Source organism: Calypte anna, chromosome 27 (assembly GCF_003957555.1).
Source record: "Calypte anna isolate BGI_N300 chromosome 27, bCalAnn1_v1.p, whole genome shotgun sequence".
NCBI classification, from domain to species: Eukaryota; Metazoa; Chordata; class Aves; order Apodiformes; family Trochilidae; genus Calypte; species Calypte anna.
In genome coordinates this window covers 4,970,333-4,980,801 of record NC_044272.1, presented here as the reverse complement: position 1 = coordinate 4,980,801, position 10,469 = coordinate 4,970,333, and the positions used below count along the sequence as shown (strand labels likewise).

The 10,469-nt window shown below is 60.7% G+C and overlaps 1 protein-coding gene across 1 annotated transcript; it reads right to left on the bottom strand.

Moving 5' to 3' along the window:
- Positions 1-1,852: 1,852 nt before the first annotated feature.
- DCAKD (dephospho-CoA kinase domain containing) lies at positions 1,853-10,442 on the bottom strand. The gene is made up of 5 exons (XM_008495342.2): positions 10,236-10,442; positions 8,057-8,171; positions 5,640-5,843; positions 3,934-4,021; positions 1,853-2,582 (listed from the first exon to the last, which is right to left on the bottom strand). Exons 2-5 carry the CDS (start codon positions 8,166-8,168, stop codon positions 2,303-2,305), a joined length of 684 nt encoding a protein of 227 aa, XP_008493564.2. The 5' UTR covers positions 8,169-8,171; positions 10,236-10,442; the 3' UTR covers positions 1,853-2,302.
- Between the last annotated feature and the right edge of the window lie 27 nt (positions 10,443-10,469).

The window sequence follows — 10,469 nt, the reverse complement described above, 5'->3', positions numbered from 1 at the left end:
GGGGTGCAGGGAGGGGTGCGGAGGGGGGTCCGGGGGTGATGCAGCAAAGGGGGGAGGGGGAATGGAGGAGGGGGTGCAGCGGGGGGTTGCAATGGGGGGGCAGGGGGGTACAGCGGGGGGGCTGCAAGGGGGGGTGTGGGGAGATGCAGTGGGGTTGCAAGAGGGGATGCAATGGGGAGCGTGCAGGGGGGGTTGCAGTGGGGGGGTTACAGTGGGGGGTTTGCAGTGGGGGGGTTGCAGTGGGGGGGTTGCAGTGGGGGGGTTGCAGTGGGGGGGTTGCAGCAGGGGGGGCTGCAGGGGTGTGTGTGTCTGCCTGTCAGGAGCCCCCTGCAGCAGCCGCAGCACAATTGATTCAGCACCAATTTGCAGCAGGGTAAATATTGGCCGTGCGGGGGAGGGGGGGGGCTGCACACAGAGCCGGGGGGGCACGGGGGAGGGGGGGCACAGGACACGGTGGCAGCAGATGTGTCACCAGCACAGGGGGCTCAGACAGGGGGGGGTGTCTCCCCCACCTCCCCCATTGCCCTCCAGGCCCCCACCCACGGCCACTGTGAGCACCCAAGGCACCCAGCACCCACCCAGGGACCGACACCAGAACCCCCCCGGCTCCAGGTCCTGGGACCCCTGGGCTGGGGGGGTTGGGGGGGTGCCTGGCTCCAGGAGGGGACAGGGATGTGACACCCCAGGGAAGGTCCCTGTGCCTTGGGGACAGCTCTGCTGTGTCCCTGTCACCTGGGCCACCATCCTGAGGGGGTGGGGAGAGCCCAGAGCCTCAGGACCACCCTGTGCAGGGGTGGGCAATGCCCCCCGGCCCCAAAACACTGGGATGGGGGTGGCACTGGGACAGGGCATCCATCTGGGACCCCAGACCCCCACCCCAGAACCCAGGTACCCCCACCCCAGAACCCCAGACCCCCATGTCGAGAACCCCAGACCCCCCTCCCCTGATCCCAAACCCGTATCACAAAACCCCACACCCCCATCTCAGGACCCCAGCCCCCTCTCCCCTAACCCCAGACCCCCATCACAGAACCCCAGCCACCCATCTCAAGACCCCAGCCCCCCACGCCTGCACCCCACCCCGCAGCCTGTAACCCCATCCCCATCCCATCCCCCCAGCCCCCATCCCAGCCCCATCCCAGCCCCCAGCCCCCCTGGCAGCCGTGCTCCCCCCCGTTTTCTCCGTGCGGGGCTGAGCCGTGAGCTGTGTGCTCAGCTCTGACCTTTCCCGAGCAGCGCGGGGAGGAGCCGAGTGCGGGGGCTGCGGGTCGGAGCTTTATTAATCCTGGGGCCAAGAGCCCCGACCCCCCCGGGAACTCCAACAGCTGGAACCCCAACATCGGGAGGGGCTGGGGCTGGTTCAGACCCCCTCAGATCCAGAGCTGAGGTGTGGGGTACCTGGGGTGGGGGTCTGGGGTCTTCACCCCAAGTGATGGGGGCAGAGAGGAAGGAGGTGAACAGGGAGGAGACCCCTCCCCTACCTTAAGGGAGGTGCTGTGTGACCCCCCCAGCAGATGTAATACCTGTTACAGTGAAAAAAGGGAAAATCCCCCCCATCTCAATCCAGCCTGGGGGGGCTGTGAGCCAGGAGGGACCACCCTGGGGACACCAGTGGCAGGGACAGGGCCTGAGAGACCCCCCCACTCCTGCAGGGAATGGAAGGGACCCCGAGAGCCCCTGGAGTGCAATCCCCTGTCAGAGCAGGGTCACCTCCAGCAGGGCACACAGGGAGGTGTCCAGGAGGGGTTTGAATGTCTGCAGAGAAGGAGACTCCACACCCCCCTGGGCAGCCTGGGCCAGGGCTCCCTCACCCTCACACTGCAAAAGTTTTTCCTGATGTTTCTGGGGAACCTCCTCTGCTCCAGCTTGCACCCCTTGTCCTGTCACTGGACATCCCTGAGCAGAGCCTGGCTCCATCCTCCTGCCACTCACCTCTACATATTTATAACCATTAACAAGGTTCTGGAAAACACAACAGCACCCAAAATCCCTGCAGTCCCACAGTGGGACAGGAGATCCTGGAGCCCATCACGGGACACAGGATCCTGGAGCCCCCCATGGGACAGGAGATCCTGGAGCCCATCACGGGACACAGGATCCTGGAGCCCCCCATGGGCCGCAGCCATTCCCACCCCAGCTGGAGGGTGAGAACCTGAGTGTGATGAAGGGAAAAGGGAGATGGTGCTGGAAGTCCCCCATGTTCACCCCCCTGGGTGGGGATCCCTCTGGCAGAGCTCTGGGAAGCAGCTTCCTTCCCCCTGCCCTTCCCAAGCCTGGGAATGTGGTCAGGGAGCAGGGGGAGTCAGGAGCCGAGGCCCCGCAGGAGGAGGCAGAGCAGCCCCCCCAGAGCCATGCCCAGTGCCAGCCGTGCCCAGAGGAAGCTCCAAGAGCTCTCCAGACGGGAATGCAGCCTCAGGATCTGCTCCCGGGTGCTCTCCCACTCCCCACTGTTATCGATGATGTCCGTGGCCATCTTGAGCTTCTGCTCCAGAGGGAGCTGGGAGGAGATCCGGGCCTGGGCCTGGGCCTGGGACAGCCCCGGGGACCTCCTCATCAGGCGCTGGAGCTGGGTGGGAGGGTCACTGAGGGACAGGAGGGGACACTGAGGGACAGGGGGGGACACTGATGGACAGGAGGGGACACTGAGGGACAGGGGGGGACACTGAGGGAGGGGACACTGAGGGATAGGGGACTGAGGGATGGGACACTGAGGGATAGGGGACTGAGGGAGGGGACACTGAGGGATGGGGGGACATTGAGGGACAGGAGGGGACACTGAGGGATGGGGGGGACATTGAGGGATAGGGGGACACACTGAGGGGGGGACAGGACAGGACATGAGGGGTGTGCCCTTTCCAGTAAAACCGGGGGTCAAGCATTCAGGGATCTCAGGGTTCTGTTTGGACTCAGTGGTTCTGAGAAAGTGTGGGGGATGCCCCCTGCTTCATTCTGGATCCTGAGGATCAGCCCCAGGCTGGGACACTGGGACACAGGGACCTCCTGGTGTGAGAAGCCCTTTAGGATCCTGGAGTCCAAGCCTTCCCCCATCCCTGCCAAGGCCACCCCTGCCCCATGTCCCTCATCCCCACATCTCCAGGCTCTGAAACCCCTCCAGGGATGATGGGGACTCCAGCCCTGCCCTGGGCAGCCTGGGCCAGGCCCTGACAACCCTTTCCAGGCAGAAATTGTCCCCAAGCTCCAACCTAAACCTCCCCTGGCACAACTTGAGTTGTGCCAAAAGTTCCTCTTGTCCCATCCCTTGTTCCTTGGGAGCAGAGCCCGACCCCCCCTGGCTCCAACCTCCTCTCAGGGGGTTGCAGAGAGCCACAAGGTCTCCCCTCAGCCTCCTCTGCTCCAGGATCAACACCCCCAGGGCCCTCAGCTGCTCCTGGGCAGACTTCTGCTCCAGACCCTTCCCCACCTCTCTTTCCCTTCCCTGGACACCTCCAGCCCCTCAGTGTCCCTTTTCTGACCCAAAACTGACCCCAGGATTGGAGGTGCAGCCTCAGCAGTGCCCAGCACAGGGGATGATCCCTGCCCTGCTCCTGCTGGCCACACCAGTGCTGACAGTAGCCAGGATGCTGGTGGCCCTGGGCACACTCTGGCTCCTGTTCAGCACCCCCAGGACCTTTTCCGTGGGGCACTTTTCAGCCACTCTGCCCCAAGCCTGGGGCATTGCCTGGGGTTGCTGTGACCCAAGCGCCCCAGGCCCTGTCCCAGCAGAGGGAGCTCTGGCTGAGAAGGCCCAAAGACAGCAAATCCCCCCCAGAATGAAGCCAGGTTTTTGGTAAAAGGTGAAGGACTGTGCTGCTGCTGAGGCTGACAGCCAAGGGCTGGTGTGTGGAAAGGGGGGAGGCCAAACCCACCCCCCAGGCAGGGAGGTGACAGTCCCCTCCAGCCTCTAACAGAGGGGGGGACTCCCAGGGCACTTACCAATACACCAGGACTGTGTATTTCATAAACCTGGTCAAGCTGCTGTTCTCAAAGAGCAGGGGGATGTCGAGGATGACGTAGTGATAGCCTGCAGAGAGGAGAACACCCCAGGGAAGGGTAGGGGGTTACTTGTGCTCCCCAACCCCCCTGCTCCAACTGCACCAGCTCCAGCACAGCCTCTGCCTCCCCTCCTCCCTCCTGCAGGGAGGAAATGGTTTAGTGCCAAGACTTCAGGAAAAAAAAACAACAAACCACAAAAAACCAACAAACCCAAACCTGGATGATCTCAGACCAAAGGTGAAGCTGTGAAAAATATAATGAGGAGCTGAAACAAGGAGCTGAAATGGAAGTGGCTGCTGCTGTCACCAGGCTCTGCAGTGCCCACAGCAGGGTTTGCTCTCCTCTTTCTCCCCTCCAAGACTTCCCCAGGCTGCAGGGATTCGAGTGGATGTTTCCCAGCTCAGTTTTCTTCCCTTTGTGGAAAGCTTTGGCTAAACAGCTCTGCTTTTCCACAAGGAACAAGGAAATCCTGGCAGACCTCTGGCAGCTCTGCCACTGAAACCTGGGGGTGCCTCCAGGGCCCAAACCTCACCCAAAGTGTCCAGGATTGGCTTCAGACCCCCGTCACCAGGCAGGGCAGAGCTTGTCACCAGCAGCCACTGTCTCCCACAGGGCCTTGCAGCCCACCCCAGGCTCCCCATCTCCCCCTGCCCTTCACAAGCAGCAGCATTTGGGGATGTTGGGGTCTGAGGGAGGGAAAGCTGCAAGCCAGGACCTCACTGCCCCACATGTACTCCACTATTGACCCCCCAGCTGTGCTGATGTCTCCTCCTCATAACCCAACTCCCCTCCTGGAGCTGGCCACGGCAATAAAAACCCTGACAAAGACATCACTGTCCATGAAGCCACCATTTTAACAGCATCTCCACCCAGAGACTTCTCACTGCCCTCCAGTTGGATCGATCCGAGCTTTCTGCACGCAGCCATCCTCAGAGACAGCATCCAGCCATCCCAAATCATTAAATCCTGACTAATGAGGACAAAGCAGGCAGCTGAAGGCACATGGTGCTCGCCGAGGGGCAGGATAGCAGCAGCAGCAACACTCCAGCCCTGGCTCCCAGATCTCCTGCCTGTTGCTTCCTCCCTCCTCCTCCTCCTCCTCCTCCTCCACAGGCCCCTTCAGCTGTCACAGGGCTCAGCTCTGATAAGCTCCACAGAACCTGGCTGACTCCGTTAGAGATCCCTCTGCCTGCACGGAACCCGGACACTGATCTTATCTGGCGTTTGATCTGACCCAGTCTGACAGCTCCATTTGTTAGATTTATCGGGGGAAAAAGCGGGACTTTGGAACCCAGGGCTGTCAGGTGCCTCTCACCTCATCCAGACAAAACGGGCTCTGCAGCTTTCAGGCAAGCCCGAGGAGGCTGTGGGCAGGGAGGAATATTTGGGTGGTTTGGGAGGTGTGACATTACCCAGCAGAGGAACCTCAGGAAAGGCCTCCCAGGGCTGCTCCCCAGCCCCAGGGATGTGCTGGAAACCACAGCAGGAGGAGGTGGTGAAGGGCAGGAATAAAGCCTCCAAAGAGTGTCACTCCATGTCACTTCAGTGCCTCCTGCCTCGTCCCTCTCTCCAAGGGACCCTTAAAAACCCAGGGCAGAGTGAGCAGGGATGGATCCTGCCCGGGCAGGGACACCAGGATCTCTTACCTTGCACAAAGTACTTCAGGATCTGTTTCAGCATCTCCTTCTGGATCTCCGGGTGGGTGATGGAGTTGAGCAGCAGCCGTTTCTCAGGCTGGGAGAAGATAATGTTTCCTAGAGCCTCACGATTGATCTCTCCATTCTCCAAGAGGATCTGGGTGCCAAAGGCTTGTAGGATCTGCTGATAGGCCTTGAACTGGGGCTGCACCACTGATAACAGGAAACAGCCCGAGGTTAGAGCCAGGCTCTGCATCAGCAAGAGGCCTCAAATGAGTTTTGTTCATTAAATAACCACGCTGCCTCTCCTCCCGGGCACCGCAGCAGCTCCCAGCATCTGAGGCCAAGCAGGGCCCACTCCTGCCCTCCCTGCTGCAAAACCCCCTCCTCCCAGCCCAAGGTCCCTTCCTGGGCTGGCACCAGAGACATTAAAGCACCCTGCAAGCATTAACACAGCACCACAACCCCCCTCCTGCTGCTGCTGGGGGTGAGGAGGGGCTGAGAGCCCCTGGGTCCCACCATCTGCAGAGCGAGGAGCTGAGCTGAGAGACCCCAACAGCCCCGGGACCAGCATCAGGTTTATTTTATTTCAACACTTCAGCACCCGCTGAACCCAGCCTGGCTGCTGCTGAAGTTTGCTTTACTGTCTTTCACCTCGAGTTGCCAAATCCTTCATGAGAACGAGCCCAGAAATTGTTCTAAAAGATCAATTCCCCACAGGAATCTGCAGGGACTCTGACGTTACCCAAACATGCAATTTTAAAGCCACCAAAAAAGGCCCCAACAAAACAGGACTCAGTAATAAAACCATAATTAAGCTCAAGCTGAGGCTAACGACAGAGGATGACAGAGCCTATGGAAATTTCTCTCCCAAAATCCAGGGTTGGGTTTGTAACCTCAGACCAACCTAATAAAAGTCTTTAAGAGCAATTTCTTTCTCCCGTGAATTTCACATCGAGGCAGCTGCAGGGTGGGAGAAATCCGGGTAGCAAATAAACACACATCAAAAAGGAATTGGGAGGAAAATGAAGTGATTGGTAGAAACCCGATGCTGAGTATCTGGATTGTTTCCCTATCCTCCCCGAGGGCTTTTAGCACCTCCAGCAGATTTCCGGCGCTTCCAAGGGAATTACAGAGCAATAAAACCTTAAGAGCATCACGGCTTCGAGGGGCTCCGGGGGGAGGTCCGGGCACTCCAGCCTGACCCTGCTGCACCACGGCCCCCAGACCTCCTGCACCCCAAATCACCCCAAACCACTCCAAACCACCCCAAACCAGACCAAACCACTCCAAACCACCCCAAACCAGCCCTTCCCGAGCTGGAGCTGCTCTGCAGCCCCGTGGCACAGGGATTCACAGCTGACCCAGGGGCTGCTCCAGTCCTGCTGAGGCAACAGATCGGGATTTCTGGGGCTTTTCCACAGCCAGGAGAGTGACAGAGAGAGAGAGAGAGAGAGAGACAGGGGCTGTGCACAGACACACACAGACACACAGACACACACACACACACACTCACTCACACACTCACTCACACACACACACACGCACACTCACACACACACACACTCACAGACACTCACACACAGACACACACACTCACACACACACAGACACACATGCACTCACACACACACACTCACACACTCACACACACACACACTCACTCACACACACACACACACACTCTCACACACACACACACACACTCACACACATGCACTCACACTCACACACTCACACACACACTCACACACAGACACACATGCACTCACACTCACACACACACACACTCACACACACACTCACACACACACACTCACACACACACACACACACACACACACACACTCACACACACACACACTCACACACACACTCACACACACACACACACACACACTCACACTCACACACACACACACTCACACACACACACAATTCCCTCTGATCCGGGGCATTTGGAGCCTTTTTTGGGGTGGTTTGGTTTGGTTTGGTGTGTTTGGTTTTCCTGAGCACACGAACTCACCAGTGTGATCCAAGCCCTCAGCATTTCCAGCCAAGCACCCCCAGCAGTGGGAAATTCTCCTCCACGCGTGTCCGTGCCCTGCCCTGCTGTCCCCACGCCACAGGAGGGGTGTCCCGGGGGGACACCAGCACAGCACCCACGGTACAAGAACCACAGGCAGGAGGAAGCACCGCGGCCCAGGAGAGGGAGCCCCGGGCCCAGACCTCCCGTTCCCGGGGTTTTATTACCACACCGACTTCTCTTTTTCCTTATTAAAAACCCATCCCGGTGCCGATGCCCCTGAACACCGCTGCTCCCCGCAGCCTCAGGGCCCGGGAACGCTTCTCGGATGTACCCAGAGCACCCTCTGCTGTCTGCACTTCCCCGCATCCCTCCCCGCACCCGGGAGCCCCGCACTCACCCTCCCTGGCCAGCACATCGGCGTCGATGACCGCACAGCCCAGCTCCCCCAGCACCGCCGCCACCGAGCTCTTCCCCGACGCGATCCCCCCCGAGAGCCCGACCAGGAACATCCTCTGGAAGGAGACGGGAATGGGTGGGACACCCCCCGGGACCGGGCCGCCCCCTGACCCCCTGCACAGCCCGCATCCATCCCAGCCGGAGCCAGAGCTCCTCCTCACGGTGCTACCGGGACTCGTAGGATGGTTTTGGGTCCCCTCTGAGCCGGGTGCCCGTCCCACAAGCTGCAAAGCTTTAAATGAGGGTTAAATGAGGGTTAAATGAGGGTTCCTGGGGGCTGCTGACTCCGGGGGTGCAGCCTGCCCCAGCCCTGAGCTCCTCCGGGAATCCCTCCCCAGCAGCACCCGCACCCAGAGCCGGGGGAGGAAGCCAGGGAACATCCCAGCCTGGATCCAGAGCTGGGAGGGTGAGGAGGGAGGGAGAGCCCTCCTGGATCTCCCCAGGTGAGAGGAGCTCAGCCCCCTGTGACACCACCGGGATGGGAAACCCCCTCCCTGCCTCCCGGAACCCCGCACCACCCCAGCCGTCAGGATCCATCCCGGCTCCCGGCACTCAGCTCTGGCTGCAAACACAGCACCAAGGCAGAGCCTCTCTGGAGGATGGCCCTGAGCTCGGGGGGTCCCTGGCTGACCCACTCGTGGTTTCTGATCTCTCCCCATGCAGCCCAGGCCCTGCAGGTCACTGAATTCTGCTGTGGAGGCTCCTCTGGGCAAGGTGGCACCAGCACCCCAAAAGCAGGGCAGGCTGGGGGGCTGTGGGGAGCAGAGCCCCAGCTCAGGGCTTGGTGCAGTTAATTCCAGAGGACACAGCCCCAGTGTGGCTGTCACCTTGTCCCGGGTGACACCAAGCACCACGAGGCTCCTTAGCCCCAGCTTCCCTCTGGAGCCCCCAAGCCCCAGTGACCTGAGGATCATTCTCAGTTCTGGTGTCACAGCCACCCCCCAGCAGCTCTGTGGGGCTGGGCAGAACCCCAGAACCCCAGCACTGCCTCCCTGCTGCTGGAAAATACAATTCCTTCTGTCATCACTCAGCCCTACAACGAGCAGGCAGCCCCAGGGGTGGATGAGTCCTTTTGGCAGGGGGAAGCAGGAGTCAGAGCAGGAGCTGGAGCAGCAGCAGCAGCACCTGCCAGCAGCAGCCCCACGGGGGTTCATTTCCCCTTCCAAGAAGCCAGGAGAACAGATGGGGTTAACTGCAGCAGCAAGGAGGGGGAATCCACAGGGAATCAGAAAGGGCACTTGGAATGAAGCTCAGTGCTTCTGGAGGAGGCTGATGTAGAGCTCGAGCCCACGGGATGCTCCCCAGGACACGGGGGCTGCTTCTCCCTTCCTCACAGCAGGATAAATCCCACCTTCCCTGGCAGGATCCCACACTGCAAAGGCTGCAGGAGCAGAGCTGGGCCTGGGGGCTGCTGCCCTGCCCAGGGATCTCAAATACACTTAAAAACCTCTGCAAACACCAGGGGTGGCTGCAGCACCCCGAGGCCTTCAGCCTCACCTGGGATCAGTCCCCAAACCCTCTGCTCCCTCCGTGCCACTCCTCTGCTGCAGGGATAAGGGTGAGCTTGGGAAGCAGAACCAGACAGGGCTGGAAAGCACTTGTGCTGCCAGGGGCTGTGCAGATAAATCAGGTTCATGGTATGATGTATAAATATTTAACAGCCCCGGGGCTGAACCGTGCACACGGGTAGTGAGGCCAGCAGCTCCTGCAGGTGTTACAGGCAGGAGCCAAAACCATTTCCCCCTCAGTACACCCAGTTTTGGGGTATTTGGCCTGCACAAACTGGATCAAAGGTGGGGAAAGCCAAAAGGAGGCTGATGAGACTGGGCAACAGCGTTATTCCTGCTGTGAGGAATGGGAGACGTGACCCAAAGCTCTGAGAAGGTGACTTGGGAAGGCTGAGGTGCCCAACCCTGCCCCAACTCTGCCCCAATTCATCTGGTTTTGGGCAGGTGGCAGCTGCCCCCCCCCGGATCCCCCCAGGGTGAGGGGACACAGGGCACACAGTGCTCGTCCTGCTCCCCTCCGCAGCTCCCGCCGGGGCCCGGGGCAGGGACCGAGCCGGAGTTCGGCTCCCGAGGCTGCAATCCAAGGGGAATCATCACCACCCACCCCGTTACCTTGGCGGGGAAACAGCCGCTCCCGCAGCAGCCCCCGCGAACCCCCCCGGCCCCTGCGCTTGGTTCTGAATCAAGCTCCGTGCAGCGAGAGCTTTCACCGGGCCGGACCCCGACTGTCCCGGGGGCACCGAGCCCGGCGCCGGGACACGAACACCCGCGGGCCCGCCCGAGCCCGGTGTCTGTGGAGGGGGCGGTCAGGCCGGGTCATGCCGGAGCAAGCGAGGCCCGGGGGTT